This window comes from Mus caroli, unplaced genomic scaffold (genome assembly GCF_978045245.1).
Source record: "Mus caroli unplaced genomic scaffold, Mus_caroli_1 scaffold_15, whole genome shotgun sequence".
NCBI classification, from domain to species: Eukaryota; Metazoa; Chordata; class Mammalia; order Rodentia; family Muridae; genus Mus; species Mus caroli.
In genome coordinates this window covers 99,315,295-99,337,623 of record NW_028227270.1, presented here as the reverse complement: position 1 = coordinate 99,337,623, position 22,329 = coordinate 99,315,295, and the positions used below count along the sequence as shown (strand labels likewise).

Sequence of the window (22,329 nt, the reverse complement as noted above, 5' to 3'; positions counted from 1 at the left end):
GATTTCTCTAGTTTGTGTCAAGTTGACATAAAACTATACACACAGTACAGATAGACATTTCCTGGTTTTGATATTATACTGTAGTTATACAAGACATGAGGAGTACACAGGATCTCTCTGTATTATCACTTTTGAGATTCTCTATAAATGGATCACAGAAAAATAAGTTAAAATAATATCTTTTTGAAAGATAGTAGGTGAAGGCTGGAGAGATAGCTCAGTGGCTAGGGGTGCATAGAATACTTGTAGAGAACCTAAGCTCAGTTCCTAGGATCAATTTGGGACTGTTTATACTTGCTTCTAATTCCACTTCCAAAGAATCAGATGTCTTCTTCTAGTCTACTAAGACATTTGCATGCATGTGCACACATGCACACATGCACACAGACACATGCACATAATTTAAAATAAAAACGAGTCTCTTTTTAAAAAGGCATCAAGAGGCTACAGGATCTCCTCCTCAGTAAAGCATTTGCTGAACAAGCCTGAGGAGTTGACTTCAATTCCAAGCAGCCAGTTAAAAGGTTGAGTGTGGACACATCAGGGTAGAGCAGGGGGACGAGGTGACACCAGAGTTGGTCAGTCTAGCTGGTGAAAGGTGCAGGTCAGGGCACGGCGGCGGGAGTGTGCGGCAGGGGTCGGTCAGGCGGCCTGTAAGTACTTTGGACCGATAGATCCACTTCTAACATCTGCAGACACCATGAAGGCACTGATCTTGATGGGTGGGTATGGGACACGGTTGCGGCCGCTGACGGTGAGCACTCCGAAGCCATGGGTGGACTTCTGCAATAAGCCCATCTTGCTGCATCAAGTGGAGGCGCTTGCTGCGGCAGGTGTGGACCATGTGATCCTGGCAGTGAGCTACATGTCACAGATGTTGGAGAAGGAAATGAAGGCACAAGAGCAAAGGGTTGGAATCCGAATCTCTATGTCTCATGAAGAGGAGCCTTTGGGGATAGCTGGGCCTCTGGCGTTGGCCCGAGACCTACTATCTGAGACTGCCGACCCTTTCTTCGTTCTCAACAGTGATGTGATATGTGATTTCCCCTTCCAAGCCATGGTGCAGTTTCATCGACACCATGGCCAAGAGGGCTCCGTCTTGGTTACCAAGGTGGAAGAGCCTTCCAAGTATGGTGTGGTGGTATGTGAGGCTGACACAGGCCGCATCCACTGTTTTGTTGAGAAGCCACGGGTGTTTGTGTCCAGTAAGATCAACGCAGGCATGTACATCCTGAGCCCTGCTGTGCTGCAGCGCATCCAGCTGAAGCCTACATCCATTGAGAAGGAGATCTTCCCAGTTATGGCCAAGGAGGGGCAGCTATATGCCATGGAGCTGCAGGGCTTCTGGATGGACATTGGACAGCCCAAGGATTTCCTCACTGGCATGTGCCTCTTCCTACAATCGCTGAGACAGAAGCATCCAGAGAGACTGTACTCAGGCCCTGGCATTGTGGGGAATGTACTTGTGGACCCAAGTGCCCGTATCGGTGAGAACTACAGCACTGGCCCCAATGTAAGCCTGGGTCCTGGTGTGGTGGTGGAGGATGGTGTGTGCATCCGGCGATGCACTGTGCTTCGTGATGCTCACATCCGCTCCCATTTCTGGCTTGAGTCATGCATCGTGGGCTGGCGCTGCCGTGTGGGCCAATGGGTGCTCATGGAGAACGTAACCATGCTGGGTGAGGATGTCATAGTTAATGATGAACTGTACCTCAATGGAGCCAGCGTGCTGCCCCACAAGTCTATCGAGGAGTCGGTACCAGAACCTCGTATTATCATGTGAAGGATATGGAGGGCTGGCCAAGCACCCACTTACCAAGCACCCAGGGTAGGACTCAATGCTTCCCTGGACTTGGTGCCGTTTGTCTAGAGAGGAGTGGATGAATCTGAAGCTGTCGGACTTCTGCCTTCTGGTGGGGACAGACATGGACAGGACCCTGCTGGCCGTAACCCACAAGCCCCCACTCCCTCAAGAAGAGCTGGCCCAGGGCTGTATGGAATAATAATTTAATGCTCACTGTAGCCTGGCCTAGAAGTCAAGCTCAGGCTTCCACCAGCGAGGCTACACACAGGCAGATGGGTGGGTGGAAGTGGTAAGAGTGAGGGTGATGGGTAAACAGGGCCCGATCTGCGGCTGATGGCTGAGCTTCCAGGATGGCCTAGGCAGCTGAGGACATGGCGCTCGTGTTGGCTGCCTTATCCCAGTCCTCTACAGATACAATGGTGGCTTTGCAAAAAAAAAAAAAAAAAGGTTGAGTGTGGCAGGATATGCCCACAATCCCAAGTGCTCAGCTGAATCTGCAAGCTGTGCTGACCAATCTGCCTTGCCAAGTTAATGAGCGCCAGGAAAAAGTGAAAGACTGTCTCAAAGACAATCTGGACTCTGGTGAAGTACACCCAAGTCTGACCACTGGCCTCACACACCTGCACACAAAGAACACACATGGATAAAGGAAATAAGGATGATCTGTGAAAAACTCATGTTTGAACAACTCATTTATATTTAAATAATGTTTTGCATATTCAAATCTTAAATAGGTAAAGTGGAGCAAAATGGGAGGTGTCCAAAAGAAACACAAACGTAAGTAAGTGATCTCCCTAAACTAAATAAACTAAAAGTGTGCACAGTGCCCAAGTTAAAAGAGAAGATAAAAAAGAAGGGTGGAAGGTGTAACTTAGTGTCTAGAAAAAGATCATTGCAATCATTGCTTTCAGGGTAAAGACAAAAGAACCTCATTAAAATTCTTCTTAGTAACAGTATTGTTAACATCCCTTATGATGCTATCATTTCTGGAAGGAGAAATGAACAGTTCTGGAACTATCTGTATAATAGGATTAAACACAGAGTAAATATATGGTAGCTAGCAAGACCGGATTCCCATTGTTAGAGAAAGAAACAAGGAAAAGGAAGGAGGCTGGAAGGAACCATATGATGTACACATACACACACACACACACACACACACACACACATACAGAGAGAGACAGAGACAGACAGAGAGACAGAGACAGAAATAATACAATGTGTATGTGCTCATTTATCATGGCTATTACAAAATACTTAAAGATAGGCAATATAGGAAGCAAAGACTTATTTACCTCATAGTGTGAGAGGCTGAAAATCCAAATATGATGGCCCATATTGACAAGATGGATTCCATCATTTGGGGAGCATGGTAAGATTGGTTAGGGGCCAGACATGCCTTTTACATTTATTTCCAGAGAACAAACTGTTGTTCCATGAGACATCAATTCCTTTGACAGTTTGGTCATCTTGTGATAGCCTTCCGTTCTTTCATATCAACCACTCATCAGTAGTACCAGACTCGGTGACACATTCCTTTAATCCCAGCTCTTGGGAGGCAGAGGCAGGCCAATCTCTGTGAGTGCAAGGGCAGCATAGCCTATCCGGTGAGCTCCAGGACAGCCAAGATTCATAGTGAGAGTCGGACTCAAACAAAAACAAAAACAAAAACAGTCATCAGTACTGACACACTGGGAACCAGGCTTCCAACAGACACAGGACTTGGAGGGAGACAATGATACTTGAACCAAAGCAGTAAATATATGCGTTAAAAAGCTGTTTGTTGAGAGAAACTAGAAGCAAAAGACATCTACCAAGGGACATGCTTAGTGCCTTGATCTTGATTTCAAAATATATTCTCCACCAAAAGGAGCCAAGAACCTAAGAGAAACAATCTATTGCAAGGCTGGCCCAAAAAGGTTCCCTGGGCAATGGTGACAGAGCTTACTTACACAGGCTCAAATAGTGACCATGATGCAAGGTCATGGGAACAATGGGAACACCCTAGGACAATCTTATATTAGTTATTTAGGAATCAAGATAAGACGGGAGACAAACCTGGGCTGTGTCGTAGCCCCATGAATGTGTCCTTGAAGAGATGAGGGCACTATGAAAGGACAAGAGTAATGTTGAAAGAGCTTTCAAAGGACAGATAGAGGACAGTTGCAGTGACAAACAGGGTCAACTAACCTGCAAGTTTTTGATACACTTGGTTGTTGTTAATTCCCTGAACACAAAGTTTCTGAACTATCTTTGCAAATAAGTATATTTAATTTAACTGTAAAGAAAATAAGAACACATGCAGATATATGTAACTATAATTTATACATAAGAAAATTGAGACTGTGATCCAGAGTTTAAGTCAACTTTCTAGTTGACCTTTCTTTGACAAGGCATGGGTCTGCTACAGAACTCTGGCCATTTTTGCTGAAAACCTTCTGTCAGCATATATGCGGCCTCTACACAGCATCCAGGCTATCTTCAGGGAGATGAAGCATCTCACCTGTGCATGGGTGGGAGCATGAGCCTTCTCTTGGCTTAAAGCCACACATGTATTGATTTGTGCTTGCGTAAAAGCAGTAACCAAGATAAAGTATATTTCCCCCTCCAGCTTAAAGCTAGCACAGTATGTTCACTTCATTTGAAGCACTAACAAACTGCTATTTGGCAACAACATAAATCAACAGGTCTGAAGACAAGAAATGCACTCTTTTTTTTTTTCCCCTACAAAAAACCCCCAAGGTATCCTGGCAAGCAGCCAGGTCAGGTATTGAGTTAGGAAAGCAGAAAAAAACCTGTTAACAAGCAACAAACTTATTTTCACGGAGATAGTTTAAATAAGAAGACTTTCTATTTGGAAACACAGTTGGAAAAATTTAGGTAAATCCAGATAGATGGTTTTAATGTAATGCTAAGGAGAGTTGATTCAAGGAATCCTGCTCTTCTTTGAACCCAGATAGTCAGGGTGAAAGCAGGAAAGGCCAGGAGTTAGAGAAGTACTGAATCTGAGTCATGTGCCTGGCCAGGTTCCTATTTCTATTGCAGGCCTCCAGGAGGCTATGATGCAAACACAGTCTTATGCTCCATAATGATGCTTTTGTTAGGAACCTACTACATATATGATCATGACCCCACCACATCACAACACAGATGAAAACTTTCTGTTACCTAATGAAGGTTGTTTCAACTGTTAGAACAAGCCATTACATCAGTGTTTGTTGTGGAACTGATGTAAACAAATCTGTGCTGCCTGGTGATATAGAAGCAGCTGTGTGTCACAGACTGTTATGTTACACACAGTATGCAGTACTTGATGGATTTCCTTGCTACTAGTCTATATTGGTATGTTTTAAATTGTGCTCTGTCTACTTATAAAAAGTTTCCTGTAAGGCATCATGTTGGGTTATGCTGGCAGAAGCCTTACAAATCTTGAAATCACTAAATCTCTTAATTTGTACAATTTGTGATCACAGAATGAAATCAATGGTGGTGTATTTCTCAGAACATTTCTGCCTCATGCCTCAACACCTGTGAATACGGCTGGCAGAGAGAGGATTGGAAGAAGAGCTGAGCCTTTGACTATTACCCACTCCAGAGAGCCTCCACAGCCCTGGTAGATTAAAGATAGTCAAGAATTATGTAGTCCAATGTATGCCACAGAACCTGAGAGCTGACATGTCTCTGAGGAAAATGGCTCCCTCCACACCCTCTCTTCTCCTTCTTTTGGTATGCCAAAGTCACTGAGATGGCACTTAAGAGTAACCTTAGCTGGACAGACAGAAACAGATGCCTGCAATGCCAAACTCAACAAAGCAGGAGTATTGAGAACTTTAAGCCAACCTCTGCTAAATATTAGTGAGATCCTGTCTTGACTCAAACCAAAACAATAGCATCCATAAAATAAGAATAACGTAACACTCAAAGGCGTAGGTCCTGAGTCAATCCTTCCTTTCAGGAAAGGGGCCAGCTTCAAGGTCATTTGTGGTTATAATGGCTATAGACATTTAGACTATAGACATTTAGGCTACAGACAATGGTGGTTGGCATTTCAATCCATGGATTTATCTGTCTTACAAATTCTGAGCAGATGATGTAATTAGAGTGCAGCATACCTACCTTTGAAGTCTTTCATGGAAGCATTTTCTCAGGAAAATGAGATCTCGAGTACTTGGTCAGCCATTAAGAGTGAATGTTTGCAGGAGTCAAATGATACAGGTTGTCTTCATTTACCTTTGTTTTATGGAGCCTCAAGGTATCCATAAACCCAACCTGTGATGTTCGCCTTGCGCTTTGGTAAGAAGATGAGAATCTGAGTCTCTGTAGATGTATCCCCCCAGGGTCTGAGCAGAGGCATACGTCAGGCAGCCTCCAGTCCTAGCTTGCTTTCTACTTCTGTGATTACCACCATGACCTAAAGCAAGTTGGGGAGGAAATTATTTATTTCATTATAAAGCTTGCAGTCCATCATGGGGGAGACATCAGGATAAGAACTAGAGGCAGAGACTGGCACAATGAGCATAGAGAAACATTGCTTACAGACTTGTTCTCCAGGCTTATATATTCAGCTACCCTTTTTAAAACTTCCCAGGACTGTCTGCCCAGGTGGCATAACCCACAATAGGTTGGGCTCTCCCATATTAATCATTCATTTAAAAAAATGCCTCCACAGACTTGCCAATCTTATGGAGGCATTTTCTCAGTTAAGGAGTCCTGTTCCCAGAAGACTGTAACTTATGTCATGTTGACAAACACTGACCTGGACATCCTATTAGAAAAGACTGGATTGTCTTTAGTCACCTTGAGCCTTGGGAGTGGTCTTTTGTGTCTTTCTTCTAAAGAGATGTGCATTCAACTGAGCCCATCTGTTGTTGTGAGGACTGGATTTGACTCCCCAGAACTACAATTCTTGAAAATGTGACTGTTTTCATTTTTTGTTTGTTTTTTATTTTTGTGTTGTTGTTGTAAGTGTAGCTTTACATTTTTCTTCTCTATTGTATTTAAAGGCTTGTTTGTCCTTGTGTCCTTACTTCATTTTGGTTACTTTAGCTTTACAAAAATAACAACTTTCTCCACAGCCCCTGCCCTTTGCTCTGTCCTTTTGACCCTGACTGTGATAGGATAGATTAATGGAGCCATCTGCTGCTGGCTGGCACCCAGGACCAGCAACTTTCTCCAGGGAAAAGGAAACTTCAAGTCCACTTCAGAGCTGTTCACTCTATGGAATAGTAACTTTTTGTGCTTATTACTTCAATGTTTCTATGTTACTTATACAAATATTATTTGTTATTTATTATGGCTTTTTCAGTTCTTGAAGGATTAGCATACTTTCCTAGATATTCTGTTGCCTGCAAGCAGAATTCGTGATCTAAAATTGAGCTAAATTTGCAAAAGAGGACATAGATTTCACTACCAGGGTGGCTTCCCAGGCAGTGGCCACAGGTTTACTTACCATGAAGCTGAGCATAATTTCATAACCTGGCACTTGCACTGGCTCTTTCTAAGTCTCTGGGAAGGGCCCTAGTGACATATTCCTATAAATACATTGTACCTACAATTCATGCCACCTGCTCTGTTTTTTAAATTTTTGTACTAATTGGTAATGATATACATAGCTACAAGAATTTTCATCATCTAGTTAAGAGAAGACATGATTCACAGTCATCTGCATATACAGATAAGTGACTAGCAGCCTTTCTGGAATAGGAATAGTATACTAGTTGCTTATGAACCACTGTGATTAAAATGACAGAAATAACTTGGTGAAGATTCAGTCATCAAGGCTGAAAGGACATGGTAGCCATATATCAATGAGTCAGAAAGGGTGGAGGCAGGGATGAAAAGAGGAGGAGAAAAGAGGAGGAAGGGGAAGAAGCAGGAGAAGGAAGGGGGAGAAGAAGGAAAAGGAGGAAGGGGAAGAAGGAGGAGAGGAGCAGGAAGAGGAAGGAGACAAAGGGAATTGTAGACACAACACACCAAATATGTATGCAATAAAGCAAAAGCAGTGCTGGGGAAAAATTATACCCATCACGATCCATATAAAAAGTAGAAAGATCACAGAGAAATAACCAACTATAGTGACTCAAGAAAATGTACTACACAGCCAAGCCAAACCCAAAATACTAGAAGGAAAATAAAGTTAAGAAAGATGAAAAAGTAGATGAATCAGACTCCCTCAACCAAGAAGAGAAATAAATAGGCAATTGTTTCTGTAGTCATAAAGTGGATCCCAGTTGTAATAAAAGAAAAACACTACTTAGCTATATGTAGTAATATGGATACATTTCAAAACATTCTGCATAGCAGAAGAATCTAACAAAAGTTTACAAACTTCATATATAAACGTTTTGGTATAGAGGGAAGTGTGTGGCGCTCACACCAAGTATCTCATACCTGTGAAGAAGCTGTCAGGACTTGATGAAATGGCATGCATCATAGATGAAGTTATTACTTGCAGAGGACTGAATAGAGAAGGCACCGTATTGAGGAGTCCAATTTCTTCTATTTGGAGAAGGAACACATAAATAGGGAAAGGGAGAAGACCTGCATGAGCTTTACAAATTGGATTGAAATTAAGGTATCACTGAGAACTGGAGTACTCACCATGTACGGATAGATGAGTGAGCTAGGAAGGGGTGGAGAATGTCTGTGCATGGTTACTAAATCCTTACGTGTTCATGCACTCTTAGATCATGCTGGCTTTTCCATTCCCTCCCCCCAAAGAATCTAGAGTGCTATGGAGAAACTCCAGACATAGCTTGTATTGAATTTAAAGAAGTATTTCTCAAACCAAGAGGAAAGGACAAAGGGATGGCGTGGCTGCTTGAAGAAACTTCTGTGGGCACAAAGTAGGGAAAATCTGAGTATCAGAATAATAATTGAATGAAATTTCAACTAATAAAATGAAGAGGGAATGCACGAGTCTAGACTGTTGTAAATTTGTGAGCAGAAAAGTGGGCATTTGGTAGAGTGCCAACTAATCAGCATAGAGGGGTAACAAAATTGGACAAGGAGCATTTTAAAACCATGGTGCCATGAATGCAGCCAAGAACCAAGGAGAATCCAGGAAGCAGAGGAGGTGAGAGGGTTAGACATACAACAAGGTCAACAGAGTTTCAAATGATAGCTAAAGTCTTTTTCTTGGTTAAATCAAAGGGTAACAACATGACCTTAGATGCTGTCTTAGAATATTTATACATAAAATAATATTTTTCTTCTCATTGAACTAAGTAGTGAACAGAGGTGGTGGCATACCCCTAAAATCCCAGCACTTAGAAGTCTGAGGCCATCCTGAGCTACACCAGACCCTGTCTCATAAAGGATCTAGCAAACAAACAACAGTAATTAAATGGTTTTGGAAAACCTTCTGAACAGATTACAAAAAGAAATAAAATTCCTACTGAGCACAAAATTTAGTTTACAGTTGCTAAGACATTCCATGCCATTCCTTTAGTGTTAGAAAGAGTTGAGCATCCTATCCATCCCTAGAGGGAAGTTTCTTCTTGAGCTAATCAGTGAGGAAAAAGCCCTCATCTCACAGCTCTCCTGCCCGTGTCCCATAGGGTCAAGTCCTGGCTTTGCCACTATAAACAGCATACTTTGGCTATGAAAGATTAAGATTCTCTCCACAGACCAAAAGAAACACCAGTCTTTACAGAGAAAGTATCTTTTATCCAGTTTTGCAAGGCTGACAGGAAAAAAAAATCTTTCAAAATAACAGTAGATTCCCTAAACTATAAATGGCATGGCACCAACCCCCTGCATTCCAGTCCTGAGTGACACTTCCTCCTCACTGTCCAGTGAGCTGTGTTTGGGGACATCAGAATGCCTACCTAGCAGTGAAACTAAAGAATGCTAAGTCATTTTGAGTCAGAATGAGTGTATGGCTAACTGGTGCAGGAAGATGCCAGTGCATCTGCAGACTTTAAATCAACTCTACTTGTATTCAAGGATACTTGGACATCAAAACAAAGGCATCGTTCCAAATGTTTACATTGGTGGTAAGTAAATACATTTATACACACTGCTAACACTTGCACTAGAGTTTGAGCATTAGAAGAGGTTTGGGATCTTGGTGGGACCACAGGCTGCACAGCAGCAGGTCAGCTTTTCCTTCTGTTTGCTGCTCAAGCAGATCTGGGCTCTCAGGAAATTGACCTAAGCTAGAGGAGCATTTAAACCCAAGCTCTACCTTCAGGACCCATCGTTTCTAAACTACATTTTTATTGCTTTTTTTTCCTTACTAGATGTGTAGGAAAATGACTTCTATTATTTATGCTTATAATCCAGCAAAGCAGGATGATATATTAGAGAGCCTCTCATTGAGGTATGAGGTAATTTGAAGAAACATAAGTAAATAGTTGTTATACACAGAGAAAAATATCACCTCTATCCCACCACAGAAAATAAAGCTCAGACTCTAAGTGTTTAATTCATTTGTGCAGTTAGCAAACTTGGAGCTGACTCTGGTGCTTTTCTTGTTCCAATGCCCTTTGCACCATAAAGCTTAAAGAGCTTTTTCAAGATCTCTTCCATCATTTAGAGTATTCAAACTCAGATACAGGGCAAGGAAGTTCAAGATGAGAAACACAAGGCTAAATAAATAAATAAATGATATTATTCATCAAAGAAGTATCCTGAAGTTTAGGTTAAAATACTCTCAGGTGATCACAGATAAAACTTGTAAAGACTCCTCAGCAGCTTTGTGAAATATCCACGGACAAATGTCAGCTTTAACCTCACTGCTGTGTTCTCCCGTGATTCAAATGTTTTGTTTTGCTGGCTGACAGAATGTGTGGTATTCCAAAGGAGAATAATATCAGCCTAAGGTGCTGCAATGTAGGTTTGCTTTAAAAGAGAGAAACCTATTTTGTGGCCTCAAAGACAGCAGCTGTAGCTATGAGCAAGTAGATTTGGCGCTAAGAGGCAAGTGAGCGCATAGCCCATGTTGTTTATTAACGCAGCTAAGGAAACCCTAACCTTTGGGTCTGAGTTCTTTTTATTGAAAAGCACTTTTTGCTAAGGCTAATGATATAAGTCTGAGTTCAGCTCACTTAATTCGCAGAATGATAGCAATACTATCTAGAGATGTGCTTCTAGAAGATCATAAACATTTGAGACTCTCATTTGTTGGAAGTTGGACATACTCAGAAAGTGGATGAAGCACAGTGTAAGATTGAATTCGCCCATCGCCTTCCCTGCTTCCTGCGTGTTTCTCTGCTGTGATTCTGTTCCAAAGTTCCCTGCTAGAGGGACAAATACTTTTGCTCTTCCTTGTGCCATGACTGTGGAGCATGAGAGGATTTTACACATCACAGTCACTAATATATTACATTGTTAACAAAGGAGCTATAAGTTATGTCTCTCAGGATGAGGGGTCCATTCATTAGAAGTGTATCACCTAATTTTCTCCCCTTTATCTATAATGAGGCTTCTTAGCGAGGTCATCTCTTGGTAATGTTTCTCAGGTTAAACATCAGAATCAAGGGCCCTGGTGGGTCACTGGCCATGTTGGAGCAGGAAACACAAGCAATGTCCTTATTGTCTCCTTGGCAATAATAATACAGAACTCATGTCATGCCCTAGCACTGGGTAGGGAGACTTTACAGTTTATCCAGTAAGGAGCCAGTTTGAAAGTGAAAGTAACCATCAGTTTCTGTCCCAGGACAGCAAGTCCTAGACGAACTGAGACATAGACTCACTCTAATTGTATGGACTTGGAGACGGTGTGATTTAGTCTTGTAATACAAAGACATATAAATTCTATATTATGTTAGTGAAGACCTATACCCAGCACATGGGAGGGTAAAGCAGAAGGATGATGCCAACCTCAGCTATAGATCAAGTGTGAGGCTAGCCTCGACTACATAAGGTCCTATGTGAAAACAAACATAAAAACAAAAATGAAATTCCGAAGTATGTGAAATTTATTTTTACTAATGTTTATCCTGCTCTTTCTACCTGGTTCTCACATTTTTTTGGCAATGTGTACGTTTGGCTAAGAGAATGAATGTGTTTCTGCCATCCACACTTTAAATGTCCTCATAGATTCATACTGAATTATAAGAAAGTAGTGAGTTAAGGAAATTATATTTCTTATGGAGATTTAAACCTGATGGTGATTAAAGTCTTAACTAAAGTTACACTAGTTTGAAAATAGAAACCCAAATAAATTGGGGAGTAAAGCAATTAAGAATTTCATAAAGGAAGGACGCGCCTATTTTAAAACAGAGCACACAACTGGCAGATTAGTAGGCAAGATTGGTTTGCTTCCCAGGGATATGGGGCTCTTCTGCATCCCTCAAGGTAAGTTTTAATTTGTATACTACGATTTAAATATTGTATGCTGTATATTCTTTAAATGGGTGGAATTGTACTATACAACTCTTCAGTATCATATTTTCACTTAAAACACACACACACACACACACACACACACACACACACACACTATTGGGAATCTAGCTAAACTTTGGCAAATGCTTCTACTACCCTGCCTGTAGGCCAGGGCTCTGCCTTAGAACTGCAGCACAGCTAACCAGGGAGTGACCGTGCATATCTATTTACTGCACTACCGAGTGGAGGCAGGAGAAAGTTGGCCTTCAGTTACCAGAAAATTTCACACAAGTCTAGAAACTTGTCTAAGAGAAAAACTTAAAACTTAATCTCTTTAAAACTGATCATATATCTCAAAAAAAATTTTTTTTTCCTGATTTTTCAAGACAGGGTTTCTCTGTGTAGCCCTGGCTGTCCTGGAACGCACTCTGTAGACCAGGCTGGCCTCAAACTCAGAAATCCGCCTGCCTCTGCCTCTCAAGTGCTGGGATTAAAGGCATGCGCCACCACTGCCCAGCATATCTAAAATTTCTAAAAGGAGAGTGTAAGGGAACGCTTCCTAGGGAGTAAGTGCTCTGGAATGAGTAGAAAAACCTAGCACCCTTCACTAACATTTTGATAGATCGGACTAAAGCTGAAAAGCATAATTTCGGATAGCGATGAACTCACAGAGTAGGTTGGATAATCACTGAGAATTGTTTGGGACGCATACATTCTTTACTGCCAGTCCTGTCACATAGGTACCTGCAGAAAATGTAGAGCTATGAATAGTTTTTCAACGCAAAGCATCCAGCACTCTGTCACAACTGTTTCCTTAGCTGCTGGGATTAAAGCTGACTGCTGGGATTGTCACACACCCACTTGTGCTGCTGACCCCTAGGAGAGTGAGCTCTGTAAAAGCTCCAATTGAGTCTCCTGAGCTCCTCAGTCCTTCCCTCACTGTGGCTGCCTGATTCACACTCCTCTGTTCCCACCCAGAGTCAGGCTCAGCGGGGCGCATGTGTGATTCTCCAGAGTTCGGAAAATTGTATAAATGAGGAACCTGAAGATCATAGGACAAGAAACATTCTCAGAGGATGTAACTGGTTACAGAAGAGGGTTGGGAGTGCATGAGCCAGACCTGCCAGCCTCAGATGTCACAGGAGCAAACAATCCTGTGTAGATTCTCCACATGAGAGTAATAGAAAAGTGACTAAGCATTGTGTCTGAAAACTTACTACAGATGCTATCATATCTGCATTTATTTGAAGGAAGGGCAGGAATAGTGGAGAAATGAGATTTAAATAATTTTCACCAATGCCAGCGAACAGAGACTCTCACTGATTCTGAGGAGAAATTAAACTGGATTCAAATAACAGGAGCAATAGATGTGCCTGGTAGAAGATACCTGGTAAAGAGACCAGAGAACAACCTATCTATAACATAGCAAACCCCAGAAAGTTTCTGTGACAGTAGAAACTCATAAAGTGCTGTAACCTTGAAATCACATTGGTAAAAACTGTTAGGAATAGAAAAACAGCTCTGAAAGGTTTGACAGACACTTAAACCTCTGTCAATACATTTTCACCCTAACAGGATCACTTTGTGAATGCACAAAATTCTCCAGAGTCATCACTTCATAACCATCACTTCATGACACATCCAATAAGCATGTCCACCAACTTATAACCCTTTGTGCTCCAGCGACTCGGAGGCTGTACCGTTTAATATGAGTGTGGCCAATGAGAGCATCTCACGGGAGTTCATTCTCTTAGGGTTTTCAGATCGGCCATGGCTGGAGCTGCCACTCTTTGTGGTGTTTCTAGTGTCCTATATTCTGACCATCTTTGGAAATATGATGATCATTCTTGTGTCCCGCCTGGATTCCAAACTCCACACCCCCATGTACTTTTTCCTCACTAACCTGTCCCTGCTGGACCTGTGCTACACCACAAGCACAGTCCCACAGATGCTCATCAACATATGCAGTACCCGGAAGGTGATCAGCTATGGTGGCTGTGTGGCCCAGCTTTTCATTTTCCTGGCCTTGGGTTCCACGGAATGCTTTCTCCTGGGCGTCATGTCCTTTGACAGGTTTGTAGCCATCTGTCGGCCTCTCCACTACTCAGTCATCATGCACCAGAGGCGCTGCCTCCAGTTGGCAGCTGCATGTTGGATCAGTGGCTTCAGCAACTCAGTATTACAGTCTACATGGACCCTTCAGATGCCACTGTGTGGACACAAGGAAGTGGACCATTTCTTTTGTGAAGTCCCTGCCCTGCTCAAGTTGTCCTGTGTGGATACAACAGCTAATGAAGCAGAGCTGTTCTTCATCAGTGTGCTGTTTCTTTTAATACCCGTGACCCTCATCCTCATATCGTATGCTTTTATTGTCCAGGCAGTGTTGAGAATAAGATCAGCTGAAGGTCGGCGAAAGGCATTTGGGACATGTGGCTCCCACCTCATCGTGGTAGTCCTTTTCTATGGCACTGCCATCTACATGTATCTGCAGCCACCATCCCCTACTTCCAAGGACCGGGGGAAAATGGTGTCTCTCTTTTATGGGATCATCACACCCATGCTGAACCCCCTCATCTACACACTCAGGAACAAAGAGGTAAAGGGAGCGTTCAAGAGGTTGATGACAAGGATCATCCTGAGTAGAAAATAAGGGATGCCTGAGTAATAGCCCTATTAGCATAAGTTTTTACAGCCTGATACACTATATTGTTTCCTTCTATACTGAACTATTGTGATGCTTTCCATCAAATAAAGTCTTGCTGATAGAGGACTATATAGTGTTGGCGTGCCTGGATATATTCATTTGCAAGCCCTGAGAAGTGACTCTTTATGATTTTTCCAACCTGCTATCCCTACAAGCTACATATTTTCAAGTTTTATACCATTTGTGTGCTTAGTGAGGATTCCTAGACATCTCAGGATATAAAGTAAAAATCTGAGAATCCTTTCTACAAAAACACTGCATTTAATATCCATGCAGATACACGGTCATGTCCATAAACATGCATTGCACCCTTTAAACATGAGCAGAAGCTCTAACAGAGGTCTGTAATGCTAGCTCGAGACTCATCTTCTTGAGCCCTGGGTGAAAGTTTAGCATTATCTCCACACCAACACAATTTAAAATCCACAGAGAACTGACCCCAATAGTTTATTTTAAAATTTCCATAATTTTCTTTCTATAGTCTCTACCTCTATTAAATTGAGGATATATCCCATTTTAATAAAGTAATACTTTAACCTTGAGTCAAAGCTCTTCTTGACATTTTTAATGATATCTCCTATATACATATCATCTCTTCTTGTTAACCTCTAAAGAATCCATAGTTTGATTCATTTTAAAAAGCACTCCACAATGATGTCCACTCCTGTTCGCTGTACTTTTCTTTTAAATTTTTATTTCATGTGTATTGCATGTGTCTCTCTGTGAAGGTGGTGGATCCCCTGGAACTGGAATTAGAGACAGTTGTGAGAGGCCACGTGGGTACTGAGAACTGAACTGAGGTCCTCTCAAAGAACAGTGAGTGCTCTTAACCACAGAGCATCTCTCCAGCCCCACTGTACTTTTCGTATGCAAGAACATTGTTTTCTATTTGTTAATTCCCTTGAGTCAGCAAGTCTGGAATGAACACTTCTCTCATATTGCTTTCATAATTCAACAGTGCTGAAGAAAATCCACACTAAAGGCCATAACTGATCATGTATATTATATGTTAAACTATCATTAATTGCTTCAATTCCTTTTCAACCAAACTTATCTTAAAACCAAAAAATTCAGGAAACATTTACACTGTGTCCTACAATGCTCAGTGTTTCTAGCACAGTAGGTCTGATGTAGGGCTGAGAACTTGTCTTTTTACAAATCTGAAGAAAAGTGTTGATGTTCCCTAGCTGGAATCAGACATTAATGAACTATTCTACTAACAGTTAAAGAAAATAGCAATTATACTGAGCATCTATTCTTTATTTCTATTAATGGGAATTAAAAAGAAAAATGGGAGAGAACATTGAAAGTGTATTTTGAAAACTGAGAGGACATTTTCCAAGGAAAGTGCACTCTTATCTTAAAGTCCAAGCAAAGGAAAGATCAAGTTTTCAGAGACAATTTTTTCGTATCATTTCCAAGTCAGTGTCAGTGCCTTTTAGAGATCTGTGAGGAGCTGGGTGTTGTGGCTTTCACGGGCAGGATGCCAAGGAGAAAGCCACTGAACACCTCGCTCCATCTTGGCCTTTGGAGCTATTACTGGTGTTTCCTAGGGATCATCTGGGTTCAGATCCAGCCTTCAGAACTAAGGTGAGGCCAGTAGAGGCTGGATACTGGCATATTGATCAAAGCTGGGGGTGGCATTGGAGGGACTAGCAGAAGGGAGAAAGAAAATGAGTAATTTAATTGATTCAGCACACTGTACACTGTAACTGGGCAAGGCTATCTTAACGCCATGGTCTCTCTTCCCAGCAATGCTTCCAGGGGCTCTCCTTCCTCAGTGTCTGTGGGTTTTGATTGTTTAACAACATATAAATAAACATATATAAAGAAACCCTTCATCAGGTATGCCGTGCATATTTTCTGCCTCTCTGTGGCTTGTTTTAAAATGTCTTAACAGAGCCTTTTGCTGAACAAGTTTTACATTTTGATTCAATGCTGAATGCTCTTTTTCCTCTATGCTGATACATCAAAGACAGCAAACGATCCCCATTACTATTGTTACGTTATTCCCAGAGGGCACGCTGAGATTTTCTTTGTCCACATCCAAGTCTTTCAAAGTTTGTTCTGACAACTCTCACCTCTTCTGTTAATCATCTTTGGTAACGCTCCAAGCCAAGTTTCCTGGGTCAAGCCTGGGTACGTTTATCTCCGGGTGCATTACTTAACTTAGGAATTTGAGCTTACATAGCTAAGAGGTTAGTTTGGTGTGTGTGTGTGTGTGTGTGTTTTGTTTGTTTTTGTTTTTAATTTTCTTTCTCTCCCCTCTTCTCTCTGTTCCTCCTTACTCACCACTGAGCTTCTCCGTCAGCTTCTGTCCCAACATATATGTGGACTCCTAAAGGGATTCCAGAAGTTTTTGTAGGGCTGCACATTTATATTCTCACCTGGAAGGGCCTGAAAGGAGGCCCCGGGCAAAACCAGATTTAGTGTGCTCAAAAGAAATACCAGTTATGGCTTTTCTCACAATTTTATTTCGACATTTTATTTTTTAGATTTTCTGTTGATTAGGTTACAGCAGTCACATCTTGAATTTATTATACAAAATCATTTAACACGAGTTCATTTTTATGTTTTTATGGAAGTCATGACTGTGCCTTTGGGGAAAAGTTATCCTTTATTGGCATTGCTAGACTCGATTTTCCTAAAGAACATTAGAGTTACTTCTGAAAATGCAACCTTGACCTCCTAAGGCCAAATCCTCATTTCTAACATCCGTCCCTCCCGTCTTCCGACTTCCGACCAGTAGGGAGCAGCACTGATCCGACAGACTAGTGCGCACCTTGGGGTTCCTCTTCCCTTTCGTCTGCTCTTTTGCACCTTTCCGTTGGACTCTCTTCTCATTCCCTTAACTTTTCTTCATTGCCCTGCTCACGTTCCTTCAGGGTCCACCCAGATTCCTATGCGATTTCTGAGAAACGCCTCCACTGAGGTGATATTCACGTAATCCGTAGTGCCCTCCCCGGGTCTCAATACCCTTGATCCCCCGTACCACCCAAGTCTGTCAATCTTTCCACCTCCGAATGGAGACTTACGGTCTACAAGCTGGTGGCTTGCAAGTGCTTGGGACGCCCAGTGTTCCCGTAAATAAGGAAGAAACATTACTAATCGTTATCAATAAAAGTGTAAGATGATATTAATAACTATTTTTAAAGAGGTAATATTTTGAAATGGAATTTCTCATATGGGAAATGTAATTACCTGTAAGATTAAAACGAATGCTGCCGAAGCATTGGTGGTTCAGTGGTAGAATTCTCGCCTGCCACGCGGGAGGCCCGGGTTCGATTCCCGGCCAATGCAGGTTCCATTCTCTCTTTTTTTTTTTTTTTTCTAAATCATGTATTCGAAATACAATCTTAGAATCATTCGCTTTTCCTACTTACATTTCAATTACTCGTACATACTAATCATATTTTAAATAAAATCGTTCTTTCAAATGAAAGGGATTAGTAGGTTAGTGACAAACTATTTTCTTAAAGAAACATTGAATTTCATTTATCTATTTAAAATAAAATCCTTCGGAGCTCATTTTGCTACATGTAAATCACCAATTAAATCAGCTAATCACTACACATTAGAAAAAGGTGTCAGAAGACAGTGTCTACATCAAACTATAAAAGTGTGATTTCAAAGGGTATATAAGCAGCTCCAGCAGAGTGGCGCAGCGGAAGCGTGCTGGGCCCATAACCCAGAGGTCGATGGATCGAAACCATCCTCTGCTAAGGGCAACTTTGCTTTTTTTCCTCGTCACAAAACCAAAGTTTTATTCACTTTCTATTTGCTTGCAGAAACCGAAAGTAATAACTAATTAAAGCATGCTGCTCTCAATATTTCTTCGAGATGAAGATGAAAACATCTCGAAGCGCGCTTTCAATTAACTGAGGGATGGTAACAGACTCGGAGGTGGTAAACCCAGGTGCAGAAGTAAGCATGTCTGTGCGCCACTAAACTGCATACTACGAATGTCCCGTTCAGAGAAACTATTTATAGCCAGCTCGGTTTAAGAGTGTCTGTGAAAGTTACATGGAGTAGCTTTTTCCTCCTGCTCCGTTTTCCTCCTTGGCGCGTATCACCACCAGCTCAGTATGGTGTGTTTTATTCCTTGATTTCTTTAGAGCTCTGGACATTGCCTCTGGAGATTTCCCAACTTCAGAATTTTTTCTATACAGGAGTATAAAGTCTGTGTGGAACAATAGTCGCTTGGTGGAGAATTGAGTGTCGTCCCTGGTGAAGTCTTGAGAAGAAAAGGCCACACGTCAGCCTTCCTTTGCACAGTCAACATCTGGAAAAAAACTGACATCCGTTATAATCAATCTCTATCGAGCTGAGATATCCCGATACATCAAAGACAGCAAATGATCCCCATTACTATTGTTACGTTATTCCCAGAGGGCACGCTGAGATTTTCTTTGTCCACATCCAAGTCTTTCGAAGTTTGTTCTGACAACTCTCACCTCTTCTGTTAATCATCTTTGGTAACGCTCCAAGCCAAGTTTCCTGGGTCAAGCCTGGGTACGTTTATCTCCCAGTATCAGGCCTTGAAAGTACCAGCCCCCTGCTAAGTCCTGCAGGCAGAGACGTGATGCATAATAAAATGAACCTACTGATACTTCTTCTTTTTTTTTAAGAAATGAAACATTTTATTGAACCTACTGATACTTCTGATGAAGTATTTTACAGAGCAAAGTTCAGAGATTATAACACAACAGTAACAGTTAAAATTTTTAAATTTTAAAGTTTTGCTTTTATATAATTCCGGTTGCTCACCAGATGGAGGGTGACTTGAACCAATAAATTTCTGGACAACCTTCTTTCAGGGAAAAAATATAAATAAAATAAAATTTAAGCCTGGTACTGATATTTTTCCTCTTAAAATATGTGCTTCCTTCTGGAATTCAAACTGGCATGCATTTCTCTTTTCTTTCTTTTCTCTTTTCTTCTTCTTCTTCTTTTTTTTTTCTACTTAAAATCTTAATTGTTGAGATGTTAAAGTCAGAAGGAAACAGTCCTCTCTAATGCTCAATCATGAGTGGAGAGATAAAGAAAAGGGGCCATTGATAACCATTTTAAATGGAATTTGAGATCCTTGCTCCATCTAAAATTGACTGGAGGAGAGAGAAAGAGAAAGGAGAAGAGGGGAGATGAGCAGAGCATAGTAGGCAGTTCCTTCACCCAGGGATTTGTAGTAGGGAGGGAGGAGTCTTCAGGCCCATTGCTGTTACCTCTACCCTCTTCCCTTTTATGTCTTGTAAGACAGAGAGAAGGGAAAATCACTAAAGAAAGGGGAGGGAATTTTAGAGACAGGACTGAGACAAACAGGTAGAAGAGATTGTATCACAAGGCACAGGTAAACAGGTGATGCTCCCTCTATTTAATCCTCAGCCTTCTATACAGATATCAAAATATCATGCTGGGCCCAACTAATGTATAAAACTTCTCCTTGCCAGTTAAAAATAATGTCATTAAAAAACAAAAGAAAGGTAATCTAAGTAGAAAAGATTGCTTGTTTTGCGTTTTAAACTTAGATAACTATTCAATCAACAATAAACAACTTTGGAGAGGTTAGGAAATACCAGAGGTAGTGTTTCAGAGGTAGTGTTTGCTTAGCAAGTACAATGACTGACCTGAGTTCAGTTTTCAAGACTAAAACACACAAACCCAAAATAACAACAATAAGCAAGGCTAAACATTTCTTACCCTTCACCCTCACCTCGCTGTTGTTAGCCGGTCAAGGCTGTTCCCTCTGGTTTACTTTTTTTTTTTTTTTTTTCCTTAACTAGCTTTCACATGTCTGTTATGTGAGACCTTACTCTGCCCAGAGGGGCCAAGCAAGGAATGTCTTCTTAGAAAAGAACCAACTGGGAAACTCTGGGCATTTGATTCAGGCCTCGGTGGCAGGCAGGGCACTTCATGAGTTTGTCGGGGTCCAGAAATTTTTGCTCATATCCAGTTTTCCAACTTTGAGATTAAAAAACAATAGCAACTTTTGTTTGTTTAGTCTGGGTCATATTCTAAATGTTTGCTAGATACCATACAAAAGATTTAGGCTACTTTATATTTAAACGCATACCTTCTTCAAAACTGGAAGCCCCAGCCAGTGAAACAGTGTTGTACAGGAACACAGTGGGCACTGCCGCTCCCCAGCTCCTGCCAGTTCCTACCAGTTTTATGAGCACCCATGTGCTGTGATTGTTCTTATCACAGAGCTAAGAAACTATTAAAACATGTTTTGGTCTTCATTGAAAGAGGAATGCTAATACAATGGACCCTAAAAAATTAAGATTTCCTCTAGAAGGGCTGGAGAGATGGGTCGGCCATTAGATGGCTAGGCTCATAGCTAAAAATATAAGATTTCCTCCAGGAATCCCAAGAAGGGGAAGGGAAAGACTGACATCCTGACTCTAGCAGTTCTCACAGCAGGGCAGCCTAACTCACCTAGAACCCAGTGCTTCTTTCTATGCTGTCCCGCGCTTCTTTCTATGGTTTCTATAAAACTGTAACACGGCTATAGGAAAAGTAGAGAGTGCATGGGAACTCGTCTAACTGTGAATGAATCTACTTTACTCATTTCTGCTTCCTAATCTCTTTCAAAATTTGGGGAAACTAGAGTGGCAGGATTAGGGGCCTAAGTGTCTCATACACTAACAAATACAAAAACAAAAACAAAAACAAAAAACAAACCAACAATGTCAGAAGGCATGGATGTCAAGAAAATTTTTAGAAATGAAATGTGGTTTCAAATGTCCAAAGACTATTGGTCCCCGTGAGTAACTCACATAAACTCCGTTTTAGAAAATCTTCAGTTGTTGATTTAGCTATAATGTTAACTAAATGCAGACTTTTAAAATGAAAGAAAATGTGGAATAATAGCAGGTTGAAATAAAATATAGTGTTAAGTGTGGTGATAGAGTAAAGGCCCATGGTCAGGTCTTGTCCCTGGTATGACTGTATTTGGAGACAGGAACTTCACAGGCTGGAGCTGCAGGTAAGTGGTTGACCACTTTCCTAGTGACTTGCCTTCAGTCCAGTTCCATTAAGAATGGTCCTAAGAGTGGGGCGCTTATTAGAGAGACACCAGGCTGAAAAGGACAAGGGCACAGACACGAAGGCAGACACCTGCCAAATCCCAGAGAGAGCCCTCAGGAGAAGCCATATCTATCTGCTCATGCCTTGATCTTGAACTTCAAGAAAATATCTGTCTGTGTTTCATACGCAACCTTGTCATTCTAATAATATTTTAATAATATCTTTGGGTATGGATAAGCACTGGAATATGCCAAAAAAAAAAAAAAAAGAATAGGGGACAGAAATCTAAAACTAAATAAAAAACATGTCTTTACTGTTTTCAGTTATTTTAGAATGTTTTAATTTGATGTTGTGTAGTTTTTGTTTCTGACCGCTCTGACCAGACTCTCCCTCTATGTGCTCCAGTCTCGTCTGTCTTGCCTCCTCTCCTTCAGTCACACACAAATGACTCTTGAGAAGTTAA

The 22,329-nt window shown here is 41.4% G+C and overlaps 1 protein-coding gene, 2 non-coding genes and 1 pseudogene across 3 annotated transcripts; all 4 read left to right on the top strand.

Annotated features, from left to right (window-relative positions):
• The first annotated feature begins 575 nt into the window (after positions 1-575).
• Positions 576-1,794, top strand: LOC110308642 (mannose-1-phosphate guanylyltransferase catalytic subunit beta pseudogene; annotated as a pseudogene).
• A 12,050-nt stretch (positions 1,795-13,844) lies between these two features.
• Positions 13,845-14,786, top strand: LOC110308646 (olfactory receptor 2B2). The gene has a single exon (XM_021181067.2). It carries the CDS (start codon positions 13,845-13,847, stop codon positions 14,784-14,786), a length of 942 nt encoding a protein of 313 aa, XP_021036726.1.
• A 3,283-nt stretch (positions 14,787-18,069) lies between these two features.
• Trnag-gcc (transfer RNA glycine (anticodon GCC)) lies at positions 18,070-18,140 on the top strand. Its single transcript has one exon. It is a non-coding gene; the product is annotated as a tRNA-Gly (tRNA).
• A 350-nt stretch (positions 18,141-18,490) lies between these two features.
• On the top strand, positions 18,491-18,562 carry Trnam-cau (transfer RNA methionine (anticodon CAU)). The gene has a single exon. It is a non-coding gene; the product is annotated as a tRNA-Met (tRNA).
• Positions 18,563-22,329: the final 3,767 nt, after the last annotated feature.